The following is a 24,962-nucleotide window of genomic DNA, read 5'->3' as shown; positions in this document are numbered from 1 at the left end:
GCCACCACACCCAGACCACCTTTGCTGGTTTTCTTGCCAGCACTGAGCATGGTGACTGGTGGCTCCAAAATCAAGACAGCTGGGACCTGCTCAACACAGGCCTCTGAAAAGATGGGGGTGGATACTCAGGAGTTTGAAGCTCTTGGCAAGATCTGAAGTCAGGGAGAGAGTCTGAGACCACAAAGGCACAGGAAAGACACAGTGAGGGCTTGAGTGAAGGCAGAAGTCGCAGGACTGGAGACTGCGATACATTCCTAAGTCATTGGAGAAGGACAGGTAGAATGTGGAAGAAAGCAGGGGTGGCAAGAGCCACTTGCAGGTCCCTGCTTGGTAGAGGGAGCATGGTGGTGCCATTCCGGAGACAGGGGTCAGAGACAGTGACATGCCATCTACACCTCCTACCCCAGCCCTTCTTCCTCCTGGCAGTGGCACGGACTCTGTCCCCAGAACCAGACACAGGGGACACAGGTCAGCAGCACAAATCCCTTTTATTAACCATCTGCGCTTTCCCGAGTACACACAAGTAGAAAATAAACAGTGAAGTACCCCGACAGGGAGAGCGGGGAGAGGATGGGAGGGGGCTCCTGAGGTTAGGCCGAGAGGCCAGATTCCAGCTTCTTCTCCTGACTGGTCTGTCTCTGTGCAATGACTCCACTTACATCCCTCAACCCCCGAAACACGGCACTGGGGGACTGCAACCCTGCTGACCAGGCTGTCCTCCTAGCCCTGTCAGGGACTGGTGCTGGCAGAGCTTGGTGCTGTGCTGGAGACTGACAGAAAACAGTACTGTGGGTCTGGCCCCGTGGGCAGAGAAGATCAGGCACCAAGAGGGAATGTGAGAAAAGGCAGTTTATCCATCTGGAGACTGGACAGAAGCCCGGCCAACCTCCAACCAGCTTCTGCTTCTTAGATCAGACTGCCCTGAGTGGTGGGTGGCTGGGCAGCAGGTCCCTCTCATACCCTGTACAGAGGTTTTGGGGAAGAGGGGCCAAGGAAATGCTAGGGGCTCCAGGTGGAGGAGGAAGCCTGATTGGTGCCTGGGATTGGCCAAAGTGAGAGGGGGTCGCTGAGGGGCTGAGGTGGTCAAAACAAGAATATAGTGGGGAGGGGGGTGGCGGAGGAGAGAGCCTATCTCTTCACCCTGCCTGGGGTAACAATTCCAATGTGACATCAATGTGGCTGGCCACTGAGGCCAGGCCTGATGGACATGTGTTGCTGAAGAGGCTGATAAGAGAGCCCCCCTCTGCCCCCAATTATGTGCATGGGACAGACTGAGCTATAGGGTGAAATGTGATGGGAGGTGAAGAGGTGACGGGGTGAGGAGGAAGGAGCAGACAAAATCCAGACTGGAAGGGAAACTTCCAGGCCAGTGTGGCAGGCCCAAATGCTGCCCATCAGTGACAACCCAGCTGCCTTTTTGTTTTTGTTTTTTTGAGACGAAGTTTCACTCTTGTTGCCCAAGCTGGAGTGCAATGGCACGATCTCAGCTCACTGCAATCTCTGCCTCCTGGGTTTGAGTGTAGTAGTAGCTGGGATTACAGGTGCCCGCCACCATGCCCGGCTAATTTTTTGTATTTTTAGTAGAGACGGGGTTTTGCCATGTTGGCCGGGCTGGTCTTGAACTCCTGACCTCAAGTCATCTGCCCGCCTTGGCCTCCCAAAGTGCTTACAGGCGTGAGCCACCGCGCCCAGCCCTGCCTATTTTTTTTTTTTGTCTCTGGGTAATCAGGCTAGGGCTGGGCTGATCCGAATCAGCCCAGCCCACACAGAGGGTCTGAAATGTTCTCAGCCTTCTCCAGCACCCACCCTGGGGCCTCTGAAAAGAGGGGCCCATCTCAGACAGAACAGCAGATATCCCCCAACCTTATGGGGAAAGCTAACAGAGGAATACTCACAGCACCATGGCACGGGGCGGCCCTTGGCTTCAGAGCCGGGCTGGCACCGTTTGTAAACAATAGACCTGGTGATGTCTGGGGATGGAGGAGGAGAGATGCCCAGCCTGGACCATCAGGTTTGGTGAAAGAGACATGGTGGGGCCCCTCAAGGCCTGGGAAATGTCCGTTAGCTATGGGAAAGAGGCTGACAGGTTCATGGTGGGGGTTGCCCAGGAAGGTGTGGGCAAGGCCTGAATCTACCTGACTATGCATTTGTATGACTTCAGTGCTTTCCAGGCTCCTGAGGAAGCTACCACTGGCCTGGGGTAATGAGCACAGCCCCTACTCAGGATAGGGTGCACTGTGGAGGATGGTGGCCTTCTGTCCATAGTCATTCTCCAGAGGGAAGTCAGGAAGTCAGACTGGATTCTTTCTTATGAGATCTACCGACTCTCTTCACCCATGGATTCCAGGCATGGAGAAGTTGAGAACTGGGAGAGGAGGAAGGTTCCTCTATGATGTGAGGCTTCCTGCCAACATCCACAGCACTGCCAGCACTGGGGAGCAGGAAGAGGACTGGGTTTGAGCTGTCCAGAGGTGTGGGGCCTTAGTTTGCCCCAGTCCCTGGAAGAGGATGTCCGGATGTCATCTCACCAGTTGGAATGATCGTGGACTAACAATGGCCCCATAGCTGTTAAGAGATGGGTTCCTGCGACCAATGGCAAAGGCCTTGTGTTCCCTGGGAGGCAGTGGTTATGCCAAGAGATCCACAAAGATGGCATTGGCTGTGGTCTGGCCGAAGATGAAGGCTCCCAGGGTGACCAAGAGGACTCCGTAGCTGACCAGCACCCACCAGCTGTAGAACAGAGGGTGAGAGAGGTCTGATCAGTCATCCCATCCCGTGACTGCAGACTTCAATATATATACTGTTAATTACTGTAATTATCCCACTTCTCGTGGTGGTAGAACACTTCCTATTTCTCAAAGACTTCAATACGAAGGTAGTGTGGGGCCAGGTGTATTGTCCCTAGTCCATAGGTAAGAAGACCAAGATCTAATGGGAGTAACTAATTGGTTACATCATGCCAGGATTCGAATGTAGGCATCCTGATGGAAAGATGTTCAGAAAAAAGCAGGTCACATGGAATGTGGTCTATTTCATTAAAAAAGGAAACAAAAAGCAGATATCTGCAAATGTATGTACCAATAACAGCAACAGGGATAAAACGGAATTGAAATAAAGGGTGATTTCCGGCCAGGTGCGGTGGCTCACGCCTGTAATCCCAGCACTTTGGGAGGCCAAGGTGGGCAGATCACCCTTCTCCAATGAGGTCAGGAGTTCCAGACCAGCCCAGGCAAGATGGCAAAAACCCATCTCTACTAAAAATAGAAAAATTAGGCTGGGTGCAGTGGCTCATGTCTACAATCCCAGCACTTTGGGAGGCCGAGGCAGGTGGATCGGTCACCTGAGGTCAGGAGTTTGAGACCAGCCTGGCCAACGTGGTGAAACCCTGTTTCTACTTAAAAAAAATACAAAAAATGGCCGGCTGTGGTGGCTCACGCCTGTAATCCCAGAACTTTGGGAGGCCAAGGTGGGTGGATCACCTGAGGTCAGGAGTTTGAGACCAGCCTAGCCAATATGGTGAAACCCTGTCTCTACCAAAAATACAAAAATTAGCCAGGCATGGTGGCGCACACCTGGAGTCCCAGGTACCCTGGATGCTGAGGCACAAGAATCGCTTGATCCCAGGAGGTGGAGGTTGCGGTGAGCCGAGATCGTGCCACTGCACTCCAGCCTGGGTGACAGAGCGAGATTCCATCTCAAAAGAACAACAACAACAACAACAACAACAACAACAACAAACCCAAAAAATTAGCTGGGTGTGGTGGCACATGCCCGTAATCCCAGCTACTCGGGAGGCTAAGGCAGGAGAATTGCTTGAACCTGGGAGGCGGAGGTTGTAGTGAGCTGAGATCTTGCCATTGCACTCCAGCCTGGGCGACAGAGTGAGACTCCATCTCAAAAAAAAAAAAAAAGAAGAAAAATTAGCTGGGCGTGGTGGTGGGCGCCTGTAATCCCAGCTACTTAGGAGACTGAGGCAGGAGAATCACTCGAACCTGGGAGGCGGAGGTTGTTGCAGTGAGCAGAGATTGCACCACCGCACTCCAGCCTGGGCAACGAGTGAAACTCCACCTCAAAAAAAAAAAAAGTGATTTTTTCTTTTTTTTTTTTGAGATGGAGTTTTGCTCTGTCACCCAGGCTGGAGTGCAGTGGCGCGATCTCCACTTACCGCAACCTCCGCCTCTGGGGTCCAAGCAATTCTCCTGCCTCAGCCTCCCGAGCTGGGACTACAGGCATCTGCCACCACACCCAGGTAATTTTTGTATTTTTAGTAGAGACGGGGTTTTGCCATGTTGGCCAGGCTGGTCTCGAACTCCTGACCTCAGGTGATCTGCCCATCTTGGCCTCCCAAAGTGCTGGGATTACAGGCGTGAGCCACTATTCCCGGCTGATTTTTTTTCTTCTTTAGACATGTTTGTATTTTTTTGGGGGGGATGGAGTTTCCCTCTTGTTGCCCAGGCTGGAGTGCAATGGCGTGATCTCGGCTCACTGAAACCTCCACCTCCTGGGTTCAAGAAATTCTCCTGCCTCAGTCTCCCAAGTCACTGGGATTACAGGCATGTGCTACCATGTCCGGCTAATTTTGTATTTTTAGTAGAGATGGGGTTTCACCATGTTGGTTAGGCTGGTCTCGAACTCCTGACCTCAGGCTATCGGCCCATCTTGGCCTCCCAAAGTGCTGGAATTAGAGGCATGAGCTACTGCGCCCAGCCGACATGTTTGCATTTTTACAATGAACAAAGTTTTTTACAATGAACAAGTATTGTTATGTAGTAAGTTTTTGTTGTTGTTGTTGAGACGGAGTCTCGCTCTGTCACCCAGGCTGGAGTGCAGTGGTGCAATCTCGGCTCACTGCAACATCCAACTCCTGGGTTCGAGCAATTCTCCTGCCTCAGCCTCCCAAGTAGCTGGGATTACAGGCATGTGCCACCATGCCTGGCTAATTTTTGTATTTTTAGTAGAGACGGGGTTTCTCCAGGTTGGCCAGGCTGGTCTCGAACTCCTGACCTCATGTGACCTGCCCGTTGAGATTACAGGCGTGAGCCACCACGCCTGGCCCTTTTATGTAACACGTTTTTTAAAAGCATGCACCTATTCTCAAGCTTTCTACTATTCAGGGAAATGTGTACATGAAAACACATTTTTTGTCCCTCTGTCTAGCAAACTTAGAAAGGCTGTACTATCCAGTGCAGGCAGGGGTGTGAGGAAACGGGGACTCCCATTCACTGCTGCTGGGACTCTAGCACTGCCTTTTTGGAGGATAATACGAACCCATGTGCCAAAGTAAAATGAACGTGGTTTATGATCTCACAGTTTCCATCTAAGAACTGATCTACCCAAATCCTTGAACATATGTACCAAGAAGTGTAAGAGTATCACATTCAGGACAGTTTCATACAAGAGACCATTCTACAGCCATTTACAAAAGGAAAAGGCCAGGCGTGGTGGCTCACGCTTGTAATCCCCCCACTTAGGGAGGCCGAGGAGGGCGGATCACGAGGTCAGGAGATCGAGACCACAGTGAAACCCCGTCTCTACTAAAAATACAAAAAATTAGCCAGGCGTGGTGGCGGGCGCCTGTAGTCCCAGCTACTCAGGAGGCTGAGGCGGGAGAATGGCGTGAACCCAGGAGGCGGAGCTTGCAGTGAGCCGAGATGGCGCCACTGCACTCCAGCCTGGGCGACAGAGCGAGACTCCGTCTCAAAAATAAATAAATAAATAAAAATAAAAAAGGAAAAAGCATGGCCAGCCGTGGTGGCTCACACCTGTAATTTCAGCACTTTGGGAGGCCGATGCAGGTGATCTCATGAAGCCAAGGAGTTCAAGACCGGCCTGGGCAACAAAGTAACACACTGTCTTGGCTGGGCTCTTTGGCTCAAGCCTGTAATCCCAGCACTTTGGGAGGCTGAGGCGGGTGGATCACTTGAGGTCAGAAGTTCGAGACTAGCCTGGCCAACATGGTGAAACCCCGTCTCTACTAAAAATATAAAAAATTAGCCGGGCGTGGTGATGGGCGCCTGTAATCCCAGCTACCCAGGAGGCTGAGGCAGGAGAATTGCTTGAGCCCAGGAGACAGAGGTTGTAGTGAACCGAGATCATGCCACTACACTCTAGCACTCCAGCCTGAGCAACAAAGCAAGACTCTATCTCAAAAACAAAACAAACGCTGCCTCTACAAAAAATAAAATAAGTAGCTGGGTGTAGTGATGCATGCCTGTAGTCGCAGCTACTTGGAAGGCTGAGGTGGAAGGATCACTTGAGCCCAGGGGTTGAGGCTGCAGTGAGCTATGACTGCACCACTGCACTCTAGCCTGGGTGACAGAGCAAGACCCTGTCTCTAAAAAATTTTTTTTTTTTTTTGAGATGGAGTTTCACTCTTGTTGCCTAGGCTGGAGTGCAATGGCATGATCTCAGCTCACTGCAACCTCTGCCTTCCGGGTTCAAGCGATTCTCTTGCTTCAACCTCCCAAGTAGCAAGGATTACAGGCATGCACCACCACGCATGGCTAATTTTGTAATTTTAGTAGACACGTGGTTTCCCCACGTTGGTCAGGCTGGTTTTGAACTCCTGACTTCAAGTGATCCACCCGCCTCGGCCTCCCAAAATTCTGGGATTACAGGTGTGAGCCACAGGGTTAGGACAACATTTTCTTTTAATTTTTAATTTTTTTGTCTTCCAAGACTTCTTCATTCAATCTTTCTTAAAATAAATAGATAAATAAAAATTTTAAGCAGCAGATCTTCTTATGCTGATGCAGTTAAGTGAAAAAAAGCAAGTGGCAGACCAGATGCCGTGACTCAGACTTGTAATCCCAGCACTTTAGGAGGCTGAGGCAGGAGGAACACTTGAATTCAGGAGTGCAAGGTCAGCCTAGGCAACATAGTGAGAGCCTGTGTCATAAAGAAAAACAGTGTTGAGGGGGAGCTCAGTCCTTGTTTTTGCATATGGCCTTTGAAGATCAAAACATCTTTTTTTTTTTTTTTTTTTCTGGCCTTCGCGCTGTCCAGAGGTTTTAAAAAAACTGCCTGAACAAAATAAACAAATGGGACCTGAGATCTGTCTTCAAATGATTTCGGGGTGCAATACTCCTCCTAAGGCCTTTAAATATTTTTGATGGTAAAAACGAATGTCTGTGGCCAGGTGTGGTGGCTCAAGCCTGTAATCCCAGCACTTTGGGAGGCTGAGGCAGGTGGATCACGTGACGCCAGGAGTTCAAGACCAGGCTGGCCAACATGGTGAAACCCCATCTCTACTAAAAATACAAAATTAAGCTGGGCACAGTGGCTCACACCTGTAATCCCAGCACTTTGGGAGCCCAAGGCAGGCAGATCATGAGGTCAGGTGTTCCAGACCGGCTGACCAATATGGTGAAATCCCGTGTCTACTAAAAATACAAAAAAAATTAGTTGGGCGTGGTGGCGTGTGCCTGTAGTTCCAGGTACTTGGGAGGCTGAGGAAGGAGAATCACTTGAACCCGGGAGGTGGAGGTTGCAGTGAGCCAAGATCACGCTACTGCATTCCAGCCTGGACGACAGAGCGAGACTCCGTCTCAAAAATAAAAATAAAAATACAAATACAAATACAAAATTAGCCGGGTGTGGTGGTGCGTGCCTGTAATCTCAGCTACTCAGGAGGCCGAGGCAGGAAAATCACTTGAACCTAGGAGGAGGAGGTTGGTGACCCGAGATCGCACCATTGTACTCCACCCTGGGCGAAAAGAGCAAAACTCCAACTCAAAAACAAACAAACAAACAAAACAACAACAGCAACAACAACAAAAACAAGCATGTCAGTTACTTCAACCGGTAACTACTGTTCCACTACTAGACTGGGGCTGGGGGGGATCCCTGAGCTCACCCCCTAGACAAGAGGGAAAAAGAGAAAGCATTGGGAAGGTAAGAGAATTAACTGCTGTCTATACAATACTAATTTTGAGCCAGAAAATGCAGACTGGTGTGGACTGGCATTGGTCAGTGCAGGGATATGGAAGAGGAGGCTGGAAAAAGCTGATAGGCAGAAAAGGCTGAGAGGAGCCCAGGAGCCAGGTCCTGCTGAAGAGCAGGGGATCATTAGAGGAGCTGGGGAGGCAAGGTCTGGGTCTGAGGCAGTGGGGGTATAGGCTGAGAAAGGTGGGATAAGAGCTTTAAGAAAACCTGTTTGAACGTGGTATGGGACTGTAAGGGGTGGAGATCTGACTAGAAACTGGAACAAAGGGACTGGAACAGGAAAGCGAAACCTGAACCTGAAATCATTTTGTTTTTTTGAGATAGAGTTTCACTTTGTCACCAGGCTAGAGTGCAATGGTGCGATCTCGGTTCACTGCAACCTCCTCCTCTCGGGTTCAAGAGATTCTCCTGCCTCCGGCTGAAATCATTTTTCATAAAACAAAACAAATGCCCTGCAACTGTATATACATCTGCATAGCTATGTGTACATAGACACGTACACATGTACACAAGTGGTTGAGAAGGACACAGACTGTACTGGTAACAGGGAGCTATCTCGGGAGAAGGGATGTGGGGGCGAGTGGGTTGTGGGGGAAGAGGGACTTCCATCTTTTTCTATTAAGCCCTTTATTAATGTTTAAATTGTTAACAACTAGCACACTACTGAATTTTTAAAAGTATTAAAAAACAACAAAAAAAACCCCAGCTGGGTGTGGTGGCTCACGCCTGTAATGCCAGCACTTTGGGAGGCCAAGGAAGGAGGATCACCTAAGGTCAGGAGTTCGAGACCAGCCTGGCCAATATGGTGAAACCGCGTCTCTACTAAAAATACAAAAAAATTACCTGGGCTTAGTGGTGGCCACCTGTAATCCCAGCTACTCGGGAGGCTGAGGCAGGAGAATGGCATGAACCTGGGAGGCGGAGCTTGCAGAGAGCCGAGACTGCGCCACTGCCCTCCAGCCTGGGCGATAGGGCGAGACTCTGATTCAAAAACATAACAAAACAAAAACCCATGATTTCTAAGTACACAAGCCTCTGACTCCTATCTGTTTTAAGGCCTCCACAAAGCCACGTTCCAATCCAGTGCCTCCTTGAGAGGATCAAGGACTGGGCCCTGCTTTACCTGGCTGGTTTGACCTCTTCCATCTCGGAGAGTTTGGCTTGAATGAGGCACAGCCCTAGAAGAGAAGAAGTGGCCCTGAGCATTCGTGAGGGGAGAGGGCTCCCTCCCTCCTAGCCTCCCCCTTTCCCAAGAAGCAGTGCTGGATGGAGAAAGGCCCATGTTTACTCTTCTAGAAATTCCATCTCTGCCCCCATGCCACATCCACCTGGGGACGTCTGGCCTCTGCTCTCCCATGACAGGCCAGCATCTGATAAGACCCCCTGGGCAGCGTGCTAGATTCAGAGCTAAAGGGACAGCACTGAATGGTGACTCAGTGGTGGCCCAACCCCAGGGGTCTTCCCAGTACACTTCCGAGCAGATCTGGCTCCCCTGCTCCAAGCAAAGTAGCTGGGGCTTTGAGGGTGGCTTCCTGGATAAAGACAAGTTGGGTAAGGGTAGAACTCATTGCTGGGCCAACAGGACACTTCTCCAGGGAGCTGGTGGTGGATCTATGTCTGGAACCCAGGTCCTCTGATGTCTGTGTCAGGGTGCCACCCCCAGACCCTACTGCCCTCTGGGCTGTAACGGGCTGAACCAGCCAGATAGATCCCTCAGTCAGGGAGCAGCAGACACCTGAATGAATGGTTAAGAGAACAGACTCTGAACCCAGACAGTGTGGGATGGAAAAGGTTTGTTACTAGTCGAGTTTGTTAAGCTCGAGGCAAGTCTGTGACCCTTTCTGAGCCCCACGTGCCATCAGTAAACTGGAGATCACGGCCGGGCGCGGTGGCTCAAGCCTGTAATCCCAGCACTTTGGGAGGCCGAGACGGGCGGATCACGAGGTCAGGAGATCGAGACCATCCTGGCTAACACGGTGAAACCCCGTCTCTACTAAAAATACAAAAACTAGCTGGGCGAGGTGGCGGGCGCCTGTAGTCCCAGCTACTCGGGAGGCTGAGGCAGGAGAATGGCATAAACCTGGGAGGCGGAGCTTGCAGTGAGCTGAGATCTGGCCACTGCACTCCAGTCCGGGCGACAGAGCGAGACTCCGCCTCAAAAAAAAAAAAAAAAAAAAAAAAAAAAAAAAAAAAAAAAAAAAAAAAACTGGAGATCACAACTACATCTTCTTTCCAGGAGATAATACTTGGACAGGGGTTATCACAGAGGTGAGGCGGGTGATTAGTCAGTGATGGTGGTTACTCTCTCCTGCATGTTTGGATTAAGTAGGGAGCTGAGGCTAGGGAGGCCCTGGGAGTCTGTGCTGTGGGGCTGTGAGATGGGGCGCCAGGGGTCCGCACCTGGGAAGACGAAGATGAAGCAGGCGGCCAGGCCTCCAATGACTGAGATCACCTTGCCGATGTCAGGGATGAAGAGCGCCAGCAGCAGGGTGAGCAGGAACCAGACCAGCGTCTGCAGCACTCGCCGCCGCCGCTCCCGCCCCACGTCCTCCTCCACTGGCACCCCCTGGTAGCGCAGCCACAGTCCTTCCACCACCGCCCTGCCCACATGGAGAGGGGCTTAGAGGTGCTCCTGCCGCTAGCAGCCTCCCACCTTAGCTCACAGGAGCCAGACTCCTAATTGGGTAGACGGCGGGGAAAGCTCCATTCCTGAGCCTCAGTTTCCTCTTCTGTAAAATGGGCCACCAGCACTCTGTTTACCACGGGGACTAGAGATGGTGAATGTGGAGAGCTTAGTGCTTTGCTTTACATCACATGGAAACTGATATTGTTTTTTCCTTAAAAGGAACTGTCTGGGGTATGCAAAGTGCAGGTGTCCATGTGAAAGCCCGGGAAAGGATCTGGATAGAGATTCTTTTGTTTGTTTTTGAGACAGGGTCTGGCTCTCTCACCCAGGCTGGAGTGTAGTGGTGCAATCTTGGCTCACTGCAGCCTTGAACTCCTGGGCTCCAGCCATCCTTCTGCCTCAGCCTCCCAAGTGGCTGAGTAGCTGGGACCACAGGTGCATGCCACCACACCTGGCTATTTATTTTATTTTGTGTAGAGATGGGGTCTCACTAGGTTGCCCAGGTGGTCTTGAACTCCTGGGCTCAAGTGATCCTTCTGCCTCAGCCTCCAAAAGTGCTGGGATTAGAGACATGAGCCACTGTGCCATGCCCTGGATATTCCTACAGGACTCACGGAATGTTCTGGTGACCCCAGGACAAAGGGCGCTCCTGAGACCTGTCTTGGGAAACGTAGGGACCCCATCCTAGGCACTGACCCTTTTCTACAGGCTTCGGTTTCTCCTTCTACAGGATGGGGTCCACACAAGGCCAAAGGACCATGCTGGAAGGGCTCACAGGGGCTCGGAGGGGCCCTGGGGAGTGGAACGGGGCTCACCGCCCACAGAAGTGCAGGATAGGGTAGGAGGTGAGCACGCTCAGGATGATGAAGGCTCGGGCAACGGCCACAGCCATGTCCTCCGAGGGGTAGGACAGGAGCACGTCAGGATCCACAGCAGCTCCAAAGGTCAGGAAGCCACAGATGCCTGGGGGCCGGAACAGCTGGGTCAGGGCAACCGTGGGAGGGTAGTGGGGTGGACTGTGCACTCCTAGGGACAACATCAGCTGGGAGGCTGCTGTAGCAGCTCTGGACACTTAGGCGGAGGCTCAGAGTGGGAGATGGGGCTCTGATCAGATGCCTCCCTCCCTGACTTCTCATATCCCCCATCATTGGAAGCCCTCTAGCCCCCAGCTTTCTGAGCCTAAACTTGCCCAGCACATTCCCACCTCAGCACCTCGGCACTGACTGTTCTGTCTGGCAGACCTTCAGATGCCATCTCCTCATCATTCGGGTTTCAGTTTAGATGTCCTTCCTCAGAGAATGCTTCCTGCCAGTCCAGCTACCATGATACAATGACCCCCACTCCAGGTACTCTCTCACATCACCCTGTCCTATTTTTCTGTTCTTTTTTGAGACACAGTCTTGCTCTGTTACCCAGACTAGAGTGCAGTAGTGTGATCATGGCTCACTGCAGCCTTGACCTCCTCAGCTCAAATGATTCTCCCACCTGAGCCTCCTAAGTAGCTAGGACTACAGGCAGATGCCACCACATCCAGTTAATTTTTTTGTAGAGATGGGGTTGTGCTATGTTACCCAGTGTGGTCTCGAACTCCTGGGCTCAAGCAATCCTCCTACCTCACCCTCCCAAAGTGTGAGCCACCACGCCCAGCCTTCTTTTTTTTTTTTTTTTTTTTTTAAACAGTCTTCCTTTGTGACCCAGGCTGGAGTGCAGTGGTGCAATCTCGGCTTACTGCAACCTCTGTCTCCCAGGTTCAAACAATTCTCCTGCTTCAGCCTCCCAAGTAGCTGGGACTACAGGCACTCGCCACCACGCCTGGCTAATTTTTGTATTTTTAGTAGAGACGGGGTTTCACCATATAAACCAGGCTGGTCTTGAACTCCTGACCTTGTGATTCACCTGCCTCAGCCTCCCAAAGTGCTGAGATTACAGGCGTGAGCCACCACACCCGGCCTTTTTTTTTTTTTTTGAGATGGAGTTTCACTCTTGTTGCCCAGGCTGGAGTGCAGTGGCATGATCTCGGCTCACTGCAACCTCCACTTTCTAGGTTCAAGTGATTCTCCTGCCTCAGCCGCCTGAATAGCTGGGATTACAGCAAGTGCATGCCACCATGCCTGGCTCTTTTTTTTTTTTTTTGAGACAGAGTCTTGCTCTGTCGTGCCCAGTCTGGCCTCCTGGGTTCTCATGCCTCAGCCTCCTGAGCAGCTGGAGTTACAGGCACCTGCCGCCACGCCTGGCTAATTTTTTTTTTTTTTTTTTTTGGGACGGAGTTTCGCTCTTTCGCCCAGGCTGGAGTGCAGTGGTGTGATTTCGGCTCACTGCAACCTCTGCCTTCCGGTTTCAAGTGATTCTCCTGCCTCAGCCTCCCGAGTGGCTGGGATTACAGGCGCCCGCCACCATGCCTGGCTAATTTTTGTATTTTTAGTAGAAACAGGGTTTCACCATGTTGGCCAGGCTGGTCTCGAACTCCTGATCTTGTGATCTGCCCGCCTCAGCCTCCCAAAGTGCTGGGATTACAGGCGTGAGCCACCGCGCCTGGCCCTAATTTTTGTATTTTTAGTAGAGATGGGGTTTCGTCATGTTGGCTAGGCTGGTCTCGAACTCCTGACCTAATGTGATCTGCCTACCTTGGCTTCCCAAAGTGCTGGGATTACAGGTGTGAGCCACGGTGCCTGGCCTTTTTTTTTTTCTTTTAAAGACAGGACCTTGCTCTGTCACTCAGGCTGGAATGAAGTGGTACAATCATAGTTCCATAGTAGCCTTGAATTCTTAGGCTCAAGTTCCTCCTGACTTGGCCTCCCAAGTCGCTGGGACTACAGGCACAGGCACATGCCACCACGCCCGGCTAATTTTTTTTTTTTTTTGAAGACAGAGTCTCACTCTATCCCCTAGGCTAGAGTACAGTGGCGTGAACTTGGCTTACTGCAACCTCTGCCTCCCACGTTCAAGCGATTCTCATGCCTTAGCCTCCTGAGTAGCTGGGCTTACAGGCGCCTGCCACCACGCCTAGCTAATTTTTGTAATTTTAGTAGAGACAGGGTTTTGCCATGTTGGACAGGCTGGTCTTGAACTCCTGGTCTCAAGTGATTCGCCCACCTTGACCTCTCAAAGTGCTGGAATTACAGGAGTGAGCCACCGTGCCTGGCCAATGCCTGGCTAATTCTTTAATTTTTGTAGAAATGAGTCTCACTATGTTGCCGAGGCTGGTCTTGAACTCCTGGCCTCAAGCGGTTCTCTCATCTCAGCTTTTCCAAGTGTTGGGATTACAGGCATGAGTCACTGTGCCCGTCCCCTAACACTCATTTCTCTCTATCTCTTTTTTAGAGACAGGGTCTCGCTCTGTTGTCCAGGCTGGCGTGTAGCGGCATGATCATGGGTCTCTACAGCCTTTATCTCATAGGCTCAAGCGATCCTCCCACCTCAGCCTCCCAAGTAGCTGGGTCCACAGGTGCATGTCACCACACCTGGCTAATTTTTAAATTTTTTTGTAGAGATGGAGTTTCACCATGTTGCCTGGCCTGTCTTGATCTCCTGGGCTCAAGAGAACCTCCCATCTTGGCCTCCCATAGCTGAGATTACAGGTGTGAGCCACAGTGACCAGCCTCATCTCTAATTTTTTTTTTTTTAACCTGTACTATTACACTGGTCTTTAAGTAAACAATAAAAAAAATTAATTTTTTTCACAGGCTTATTTTCTGTCTCCCCAGTCAGAATATGAGCCCCAGGAGAATAGGGATTTGGCTATTTGCCTCTCTTATTCCTGGCTGTGTATTCAGAGGCTAGAACAGTACTGGCCCAGGCAGCTCCTATTGTCCATCCATGGAAAGAACTCAGGGGATCCTTCTTCTGGGGTCTCCTAGACTTGCTCCCTCATCCCAACCACTCTTCACACTGCAGCCAGAGCCATCTTTCCCTGAACCACCCCTCTGCTTAAAATGCTTCCTCTCTGACTCCCAGAAGCCCTCCAGGCCCAACAGGATCTGGCTGCCAGTGCCTGTCTGGCCTCACTGCCTGTCACCTGCCCCTATCACACACCACCCCAGCCACACAGACCTTCTTCCTGGCTCTGCCTCAGTGATTTGGTGTTTTGTGGTTCCTCTGTCTAGAACCCTTCTCCCCCAGCTCCTCCTCTTCTGGCTCTTTCTCATCATTTGGGCCTCCTCTGAGAAGAACCTTCTGTGAACCACTCCCAAAGCCACCCATCCTGTCCCATTCATACCTTCCCCATTTTAGGCTGGGTTGGTGGCTCATGCCTGTAACCCCAGTAGTTTGGGAGGCCGAGGCAGAAGAATTGCTTGAGCCCACAATTCAAGACTAGCCTGGGGAACAGAGTGAGACCTTGTCTCTGCTAAAACAAAACAAAACAAAACAAAAAATTAGCTGGGCATGGTGGCACATGGCTGTAGTCCCGGCTACTCTGGAGGCTGAGACAGGAGGATCACTTGAACTCGGCAGGTTGAGGTTACAGTGAGCTATGATCATGCCACTGCACTCCAGCCTGGGTGACAGTTTCTGAGACCCTTTCTCAAAACACAACAAAATAGAACAAAACAAAATACACCTCCCCGATTTCACTGTCATCAGGATGCTCGCCATCATCTGGAATTCCTTACTGATTCCCTAGTTACTCCTGCATGACTGTCTCTCCAACAAGAATGTCAACTCCATGAGGGCAAGACCAGCTCTATCTCTCTCCATGGCATCCCCCACACTAAGAACAGTTCCTGGCACTTCCTAGGCACCAACTTAGAACTGGTGAATGAATGGATAAATACGCCACTCTCATCTTGGCAGGAGGAGGCCCCAGGCAGGCCAAGTTCAAGCCAGTGCCTGTACAAGTCATGCTGGGAATGCAGGGCTGTCCCCAGGAAAGCTGGGCCCCAGGACCTGAGGACACCTGTGGAAGTGAGAGCACTCCAGTCCCAGGTCTAGGAGGGGAGCACTCACCTGTCCCCATGTAGACGGCGAGGGCTATGACCATGGCAGCTGTCACCACTCCACCCCAGGTCTTCACTTCAGGCCGCTGCATGCTGTTGAAGACGGGCACACTGCTGACGTGGCACTGTCCAGGTGAAGGGCACGGTCATGGTGGGGAAATGACCTCACCCCCAGTTTCCAGAGAAAGGTACCTTGGGAACAAATACCCCAGGGACAAGGGGCAAGTCCTGAGGCCCCTGCTCCGTCCTTCCCCCCAGGATTTCCTCCATCCTGCCTGGGTTCCTCCTCCTTCCTGGGTTCCAACCTGGGGTGGGGTGACCTAAGAGGACAGCAGGGACCTTGCAACTGGCACTGGCACCTGAAATCCGAAGCAGATGGTGGGCATGGCATTGAACACAGCCATCCAGGAAGCCGGCCTGTGAACAAACACACAAGGTGCTGCCACCTGGGAACTCCTCGGAGCCACCAACCCACCCCACACCCTCACTCTTCATTCAGCCTACCATGGTCTCCAGCAACTGGCATTCCTTTTTTTTTTTTTTTTTTTTGAGACGGAGTCTCGCTCTGTCGCCCAGGCTGGAATGCAGTGGCCGGATCTCAGCTCACTGCAAGCTCTGCCTCCCGGGTTTACGCCATTCTCTTGCCTCAGCCTCTGAGTAGCTGGGACTACAGGCGCCCGCCACCTCGCCTGGCTACTTTTTTGTATTTTTTAGTAGAGACGGGGTTTCACAGTGTTAGCCAGGATGGTCTCGATCTCCTGACCTCGTGATCCGCCCGTCTCAGCCTCCCAAAGTGCTGGGATTACAGGCTTGAGCCACCGCGCCCGGCCATGCATTCTATAGGTTCAAGCCACAGAAGTCTGGGAACAGGGAGAAGAGGCATCCCTATGTCCCAGGCCCTGCTGGGAGGGGGCCTGGAGGCTCCGAAAAGCCCCTCTAGGACCAAAATCCAGAATTCCTGGCTCCTGGATGGGGGTTTTACTTCACTGGTTTGTTCCTTTCAAAAAAAGGAAATTTTTTTTTTTTTTGAGACGGAGTCTCGCTCTGTCGCTCAGGCTGGAGTGCAGTGGTGCGATCTCAGCTCACTGCAATTTCTGCCTCCTGGGTTCGAGCCATTCTCCTGCCTCAGCCTTCTGAGTAGCTGGGACTACAGGCGCCTGCCACCACGCCCGGCTAATATTTTGTATTTTTTTATTAGAGACGGAGTTTCACTATGTTAGGCAGGATGGTCTCAATCTCCTGACCTCATGATCCGCCTGCCTCGGCCTCCCAAAGTGCTGGGATTACAGGCGTGAGCCACCGCGCCTGGCCCTGGTTTTTTTTTTTTTTTTTTTAAATAATAAATTCACCCTCAAAGACAGAGAAATTATAGACAAGCACATGCTGGAAACATGGGCAATTCTACCCTCAGGTTCCTCTACAACCCAAGGCCTAGCCTCACACTGGTTCATCTGTTGGATGTGGGTGGCAAAGTGCCTCCTGTCTCTGATTCTTGCTCTTCCCTACAGTAACATGAGATCAGGGGCTCTTTCCTCCTTCCTAAAATGACCAAGTCAGCCCTGATGAGCTCATGAGCCTTGAGAAGAGCACCTGTGTGGCCTTCTGGTTCCTGACCCAGCACCTGCTGGGGCCCAAGTGGTGGCTTCTTCCCCATGTCTCCTAGGGCCCTCACCCTCACCTGGTCAGGATGTCCCCTGGGGTCATCTCTTTATCTGGCCAGATGTACTTGATGATAACGATGGCTGTGACGTACCAGGTCCCCACGACGCTCAGGAAGCTGCCGGGAAGGAGAGACTAAGTGTCCTCATCCCCAGCTGCCCCTTATCTGATTCCACCCCCAAGGACATCCACCTTCAGCTCTAGTGACCACAAGTGTCCACTGAATGAACTAGGAACTATGCCAAGCAAAGACTCAGGAAATGCCTGAGAAATAGTTTCAGAGAAACCTGCCACAGCTAGGAGGGAGCTGGACAGCCAAGAGGGGACCCGATCATCATCTCTAGCCATTGGGAAGTGCTGGTTCAGCTCCATGGCTCAGAGACAATACAGAGAGCAGGGCTCCAAAGCACACCTGGGACTTGAATCAGAGCAGCCCAGCCGGGCCGGGGTTGTGGGCAGCCCATCCTCTGAGCCTGGCCTTTGAGAACTACGAGATGCCAGAGGTAAGAGGGTTGAGAGTACAAACAGTATTGTGTCAACATTTATGGGAGCCTTGGAGAGAGTGGAGCATGACCCCTGCACTTACAGACGGGGAAGCCTAGAATCCCACAGCCTTTCAGATGCTTAGACAGGAAACCAGTTTCCTTCCTTCATGCCAAGCTGCAGGTAAGATGCTGCCAGGCTGACAACGACCCAAATCCCTTCCTCCCAGGGAAAGCCAGGAGGCCGCCTTCACCATCCAGATACCACCTGTTCTTTCTTTGACAAGGACACTTAGAACTGAATTTCTCATGGATGCAAAAGGACACAGAACTGAATCTCTCACGGATGCATCCTTTTCTGTGATGGAGACAGAAAAGGATGGTCTTATCTGAAACCGTGCAAGCCCCGCTCTGCCCTGCTTTGCCTACTCTTGCTCCCCAAGGTAAGGTGGCATGGAGGAGCAGGGCTCCCCAGGAGCCCTTGGGTCTACAGCTGCCCAGGATCACAGCTTCTGTCTGACCGGGGCTGGGGCCTCCATACCTGGCATATTTCTGGAAGCCGATCTCCCTGGGAATGGAGAGGGGCAGGATGAAGAGGAAGGCAGTGAGGCTGATGGTGAACTTGCGGTCTGTGTACCAAGGGCCGCTGGCCCCCTCCGGCTCTTTTGCCATCACAGCTATAACTGCACAGGGAGGAAGGAGGGAATGTCAAGCCAGGCCACCACGGGGTGTGGCCCTCCTGCTCCACTGGGTCCCAGCACCTCCCTCTGCCTGGAGGGAGGATTCCCAGATGAATGCTGGTCCCAGGTAAGTCCTGGAGAGGTGTTCAGCGCCTTTTCCCTCCCCCCAGGGCTGATAAGAAGTGATGGGGTAGGGACTGAGGGGGAAGCTCACTCTTGTCCTGCTGGTCACCAATGATGATTAGGAAGGCGATGCAGGTGCCAAAGGTGTAGACAGCGATGGCCACTTCACACAGCACACCTGTCAGCTTGCCACACACAGCCCACACCACCTCCTGGTAGGTCCTCTCATTGCTGGCCTGGGAGCAGTAGGCCAGGATGACAAGGCCGCTGATGATGAAAACCAGCATACCCTGCAGGCAGAGGCAGAACAAGAGCTTGTGGGACAGGCCTGGCAGCAGAGGGCGCCCTGGGCTCGCCTAGCATTTACTGGGCCAGTGCCCAAAGCAAGCTTGGCAAATCTCACAAGGGCAATTTTAAGAGACTGCTAGACGATGCTGAGTTGAGATTTTCCTTAAATACAAAAAGTTTTGTGAAAAATTGCAAACACACAAAAGTAAAGAGAATAGGCCAGACGCGATGACTCATGCCTGTAATCCCAGCACTTTGGGAGGCTGAGGCAGGAGGATCACTTGAAGTCAGGAGTTTGAGACCAGCCTGGCCAACATGGTGAAACCCTATCTCTACTAAAAACACAAAAATTAGCTGGGCATGGTGGTGGGTGCCTGTAATGCCAGCGACTTGGGAGGCTGAGGCAGGAGAATCACTTGAAACTGGGAGGCGGAGGCTACAGTAAGCTGAGGTTGGGCCACTGCACTCCAGTCTGGGTAAAAAAGCAAGACTCCATCTCAAAAAAGAAAAAAAAAAAAAAAAGTAAAGAGAATAGTAAAAAGAACTGGCACGTATCCATCACTCAGCTTCAAAAATGATCAATGCATGACCAACCTGTTTCATCATTCCCTTTCCCTCCCACTCTGCATTTATTGTAAAGCCAATATAAGCTATCATATCATTTCATCAATAAATATTTCTGTATGTAGTGCTAAAAGATAAGGGCCCTCTTTGTAAACATACCACAAAATCAATGTTATGCCTAAAAAATTAGTGATGTAACTGATGTTCAAATTTCTCTGATTGTTGGAAGGCTTTTGAAGCCTCATTTGGGTCAGAAGAAAGAATACTAGAATAGATTAGTCATGTCTGCCACATGTGAAGGAGGGGAGAGCAGTGCCATATCAGTTACTGGCCATTCCTGACTCAAAGCCTCCCTTTTGAGGCAAACTGCCCACCTGAACTGCACCTCTGCCCTCCCGGCCAGTGCACTCACCATCTGCAGTGCGATGCCTGCTGCCACGCCCCCTGCAGTGCTGAAGGCTGCTGGGAAGTTGAGTAGTCCTGCGCCCAGGCACGCGTTGACGACGATGAAGACAGCCCCAAGTGTGGAAGTGGTACCTCTGTCTGGACCCCCAGGAGAGGCTTCCCACTCACTCTTGGGGGCTGTGTCCACACAGGGACTCTGAAGCAGCCGGGCCCGCTCTCCGGCATCCGTGCTCAAGCCCCACTCACTGTAGTCACTGTTGATGCTGGCCTGGGCCATGGCCCCAAGAGCCTTCTTCCTGAAAGGTCTGTGGGTTCTGCCTTACAACCACATGCCCCAGGCAGCTGAGCAACACCCACCTGTTTGGGGCTGCTAGCCTAGGACTCTTCTCAACCTAGATGGGACAAAGGCAAGCACTACTGTTATCCTAAGATGGGGGAACTGGGGAACAAAAAGGTGAAATAACTTGCCCAAGATCACATGGGTAGGATCCAAACCCAGGTATGTCTCTGTGCAGACAGTGCACTGGGTGCCAGAGTATGGGGAGACAGACACAGAAACAGATCAGGTGCAAATCATGCTTGTTTCAGGCATACGGACTCATTGGGCCAGTTAGATGTCAACATAAAATGGGTACTAACACATCAGCACTAGAGAGAGGCCCCATGTCGGGCAGGTGTGTCATTGATATACTTTATCTCATTCAATCCTTAGGACAGTCTTGTGGTCAAAAGGTTTGGAGAGATCCCATCACTGACCCAGGGTCATATATTAGCAAGTTGCACAGCAGGATTTGGATCTGGATCTTTCTGGCTTCCCAGCCTGTTTTCACACCACAGGGTCCCAAAAGGACCCCTCGCCAAGAACTGAAATTCAACATATTACAGTCCAGCATGCCTCCCAGTGGCCCGGAGTCTAAATTCTGTGACTTTCGAGGACCTTTGAAATTCAGGCCAATTCTCAACTCCTCTCATGTGACAAAGCCCCCATGCCTGTCATGTTTGCATCTTCAGGAAAACAATGATTCATCCCATGCTTGCAATGCTCCCAACTCCTTTGCCAGCCACCCTTTTAGGTCCTATTTCTTCCCCATTTCCTGGGTCACTCACTGAGCTCTTCTTGGTGCCATGTAGGGGCCCAGCATCACTCAAGTTGGTTTCTTCTCAGTACTCTCTCATGTGCTAGCATCTCACTGGCCACTAGGCTTGCTCTCCTGGGCTGGATTACAATGATCGGTGTTCAACATGCAGTGCTGTTTGTTACTATAAACCACTATTGCTGCAGCTATGGAATGCTTTCTCATTCAATCCTCAATGCAGCCCTAAAAGGTAGACATGACAGTCACCATTTTACCAAAGAGGAAGCTGAATCCCAGAAGGGATAACCACTCTCCCCTGAGTCATACAGTGGTCAGTGGTGGAGCTGGGATTCAAACCCAGGCCTGTCTGACCATAGGGCATCCATTCGTTTGTATCTGCCCCACTCCAGAGTCTAAGACAGTACCTTGGGTATGGCAGAACTCAGATAACAGGCTTATCACCTGACTGATTCTCTTTGCTCTCTGGCTAACCACTGTTGAGATGCAGTTTTTTTTTTCTTCCAAGAATCTTCTGAGGCTCTGAGGAGCCCAGCCCTGAAAAAGGACCTTTAGTGTTCTCAAGGTTCAGCTCATAGCCTGAGACCCAGAGAGAAATGATGGTCGTAAAGAATCAAGTCCACCCCCAGATCAAGAGCAGCCCTGGACAGGGCTGTGATCTGGGTCTCTGAGTAGGCTCTGCTTCATAATGCTGACTCCTCCGCTGCCTATCTGTGTGACCCTGGGCAAGTCACCTCACCCCTCTAAGCCTTTACATCATATGTTCCTGTGGGGCGTGTGTTAATATCAGTAAGGGTTTAACACTCAATAAATGGTCACTGCTGCTATTATTTCTGCAGATGCCCCTTCCCATGTTGCCCACCACCAACCATGCCTGAGACTCTCCAGCCCTAAAGCAAGCTAAGAGCAGAACACTGATCAAAACCACAGCCTGGGCCGGGTGTGGTGGCTCACGTCTGTAATCCCAGCACTTTGGGAGGCCAAGTGGGCAGATCACCTGAGGTCAGGAGTTTGAGACCAGCCTGGCCAACATGGTGAAACTCCATCTCTGCTAAAAATACAAAAATTAGCCAGATGCGGTGGTTCGCCCCTGTAGTCCCAGCTACACAGGAGGCTGAGGCAGGAGAATGGCCTGAAATCGGGAGACGGAGGTTGCAGTGAGCCCAGATCATGCCACTGCACTCCAGTCTGGGCGACAGAGTGAGACTCTGTCTCAAAACAAACAAACAAACAAACAAACAACAAACAAGCAACAAAAAAACCCAAACCAGAGCCTGGTGCTGTTGGCCAGGTAACAATGGGCACAGAGGCCCTGGGATAGCTAATGGGAGAAAGAGCAGGAAGAAGCCCAGATTACAAGGGCAGGGACTAAGAGGGCAGGGAGGAGCCAGGGCAGTCTTCCCCAGAGGCTGCTATTAGCTGGTTACCACCCAGGCTGGCAAAATCTGCCAAAGACCCTTCCTTGAGTCTCCTCATTCCTGAGTCCCGATTTCAGGGTACTCATACAAAACTCCATTTGAGTCTCTACTCCCTCCCTCGTTTAGTCTTTATTTATTTAGAGACAGGGTCTCACTCTGTTGCTCAGGCTGGAGTGCAGTGGCACAATCAGAGCTCACTGCAGCCTCAATCTCCCAGGCTCAAGCAATCCTCCCACCTCAACTCCCTGAGTACCAGGGACTACAGGTGTGTGCCACCACAGCCAACTAACTTTTTAATGTTTTTTTTTTGAGATGGAGTCTTGCTCTTGTCGCCCAGGCTGGAGTGCAATGACACGATCTCAGCTCACTGCAACCCCTACCTCCTGGGTTCAAGAGATTTTCCTGCCTCAGCCTCCTGAGTAGCTGGGATTACAGGTGCCTGCCACCATGCCTGGCTAATTTTTGTATTTTTAGTAGAGATGGGGTTTTGCCATGTTGGCCAGGCTGGTCTCAAACTCCTGACCTTGTGATCCCCCTGCCTCGGCCTCCCAAAGTGCTAGGATTACAGGAGTGAGCCACCGTGCATGGCCAACCTTTGACATTTTTCGTTCCTGTGGGGAAGAAAATTGGCCCTTCAAAATTCAGGCCAATTCTCAGCTCTTCTCCCATGTGACTTCTCCCACGTGACAAGCCCCCCATGCCGGTCATGTTTAAATTTTCTGTAGACACCAGGAGGTCTCACTATGTTGCCCAGGCTGGTCTTGAACTCCTGTGCTCAAGCAATCCTGCTGCCTTGGCCTCCCAAAGTGCTGGGATTACAGGCTTGAGCCACAGCCCCCGGCCTGGTTTAGTCTTTATAGCCCAGAGGGAAGAAAAGGGAACTGAGTAGATTCAGCCATAATGACTGCCCTAACCATTGGGCCATCCTCTCTGATGTCTTCAGCCCACTGGGGGTTTAAAAATGGTTAACAAGACCACTTGGGCTACTTCCCATCGCTCCTCCTGATGATGGACAAACAAAGCTGGGGACCATCCACTCATAAGAGGGAAAGGGGGAAAATTCATGTGCTCTCAGCCATCTGTCATCAAGCATGGAACCATGGCACTAGAGGAAACATCCCTTTGCTGGCTCTAAACCCAGAAAGATCTGTCAGATGTCACAGGGCTTCTTCCTCTTACACATCCTGTCACCCAGCCAGCAACTCAGCAAAATCAAAGCAGTGAGCAGTGAAGGCAGTCTTGGGACTCCCAGGCTTCCAGTGCAGTTAGAGAAGGAACCCTGCAAAGTGAGTGCTGCCAGAGCTGTGACCACCTCCTCCCCGCTGCTCATGTCAGACACAGAGGTCTACAGAGTGACTCGTCCAAGGTCACAAGGCTTGGTGCGGCTTCCTGACTCTCCAACTAAAATGTTTCCCTTTGGCAGCCCTGCTCCAGTCCTGCACCATCTGCCAGCCTCTCCTGCAACCCACATGAGAGCGCAGGCTGGGGTCCTCATGGAACTCAGAAGCTGGGGGTCCCATCTCTTGCGGATTCTCTGCCTTGGTTCAAGATCTCTCGGCACCCCCACTGCTCACTGGCAAATTACTCAGCCCACCGTTCCACCTTACCTGCTCTTTCTCCCTGATGGGCTGTGCCAGAGGGGATTTGCTCCTTCTCTCCAAAGGTCTGGGATTCGGTTCTCCTCACTTCCCTTTCTGGCCCCAATTTCTTCTTTCTCAAGACTTTGCCTAAAATTTGCTGTCAGCAGAGAGAAGAGTGGGCTACTTTTGTGGTGGCTTTAGCAGAGCTGGAGGAAACTGAGCGGCTCTCACTCTTACTCATGGAATGGAGCCTCAGGTCAGATAGGAAAACAGGCCCAGGCGGGAGAGGTTAGACTAAGGTCACAGTGGGTAGGTGGCAGAGCCAGAATAGAAGCCTGATGCCCACATGCTCAGGCCAGAGATGTAGGCCCCTCAGATCCCAACTGGAGCGTGCTCCCAGTTCAGCCTCGGGTTGGAGCCCTGAAATAGAAAGGGTGGGCTGCTTTGTGAGGTGAGCCAGGGCGCACCCGGGCCAGGAGGCCGGGGCGGGCGATTCCCAGGCCTGGAGCGAGGCGGGTGGGCTACTGTGGGGTAAACTGGGGAGAAGCTCCGGGACTCGATCCCAGCCTAGGACTGGGTGGAGACCCGCTGGCTGGGCTAAGGCGCGGCAGAGCCGGCCAACCGAGGGGCGGGCGTGGGGCGAGGCCGCCGGGATCCGGACCTCTGCAGGGAAAGGGCCTGAGCTCTGCCGCGGTGGCGGGGGCTGAGGGGCTCCAGAAACCTCGGGCATCTAACACTTCCACCCTCCAGAACCTGTCTCCGGCCACTTACCTTTGGGGATTCTTTCCCGAGCCGACTGCGGAGACACGTGAGCATGGATCACATGACGCCCGCTCGGGCGGCCGCGGGACACGCTGGGAGTTGTAGTTTCCGCAAGTGTGACTCTTGGACCACACCAGCTCCCTGAATCCTCAGCCCAACAGCATTGCCCTGAGCCAGCCTCGCGTCCAGCCAGCTCGTGTTTATCCTCTTCCTGTTAGTGTTGGCCTCTTGACCAAATCAAACACTGCTCCTTCTTCCAAGGAAGAGCGTTAGGTCTGGCTTCTTTGCCAGTCCAGGGGCGGTGGGCCAAAGCTATTTGGCCTCATTATCCTCCCGGTCTCTGTCCGCAAGGACAGGGCCAGAGCACTGGAGTGTTTTTTAACGAGTAATGTGGGGGACCTTG

The 24,962-nt window shown here is 51.9% G+C and overlaps 1 protein-coding gene across 4 annotated transcripts; it reads right to left on the bottom strand.

Moving 5' to 3' along the window:
* Positions 1-469: 469 nt before the first annotated feature.
* SLC38A7 (solute carrier family 38 member 7) lies at positions 470-24,622 on the bottom strand. Of its 4 annotated transcripts, none has more exons than XM_030925442.1 (13): positions 24,569-24,612; positions 23,825-23,954; positions 20,813-21,024; positions 19,713-20,097; positions 18,540-18,738; positions 18,187-18,328; positions 17,183-17,281; positions 15,864-15,921; positions 15,515-15,629; positions 11,386-11,533; positions 10,345-10,544; positions 9,068-9,122; positions 470-2,730 (listed from the first exon to the last, which is right to left on the bottom strand). In XM_030925442.1, exons 4-13 carry the CDS (start codon positions 19,980-19,982, stop codon positions 2,628-2,630), a joined length of 1,389 nt encoding a protein of 462 aa, XP_030781302.1. In that variant the 5' UTR covers positions 19,983-20,097; positions 20,813-21,024; positions 23,825-23,954; positions 24,569-24,612; the 3' UTR covers positions 470-2,627. The 4 variants fall into 4 exon arrangements, with proteins under 4 accessions (XP_030781302.1, XP_030781303.1, XP_010376501.1 ...); XM_030925443.1 differs by having other exon boundaries at positions 20,813-20,921; XM_010378199.2 differs by lacking the exon at positions 20,813-21,024 and having other exon boundaries at positions 24,569-24,622.
* Between the last annotated feature and the right edge of the window lie 340 nt (positions 24,623-24,962).

This window comes from Rhinopithecus roxellana, chromosome 20 (genome assembly GCF_007565055.1).
Source record: "Rhinopithecus roxellana isolate Shanxi Qingling chromosome 20, ASM756505v1, whole genome shotgun sequence".
Taxonomy (NCBI): Eukaryota; Metazoa; Chordata; class Mammalia; order Primates; family Cercopithecidae; genus Rhinopithecus; species Rhinopithecus roxellana.
Note: the sequence above shows the minus strand (reverse complement) of the source record. Positions and strands in the feature narration are given on the sequence as shown.

What these genes read in the sequence shown, in the direction of transcription:
- SLC38A7 (XM_010378199.2), bottom strand. Translation starts at nt 19,982, where the DNA reads ATGGCCCAGGCCAGCATCAACAGTGACTACAGTGAGTGGGGCTTGAGC. An exon ending in CCATCTGCTTCGGATTTCAG is followed by an intron (nt 15,630 to 15,863) that starts GTGCCAGTGCCA and finishes TCACCTGGACAG; the next exon opens with TGCCACGTCAGCAGTGTGCC. An exon ending in GAAGAGGTCAAACCAGCCAG is followed by an intron (nt 2,731 to 9,067) that starts GTAAAGCAGGGC and finishes TCTGTTCTACAG; the next exon opens with CTGGTGGGTGCTGGTCAGCT.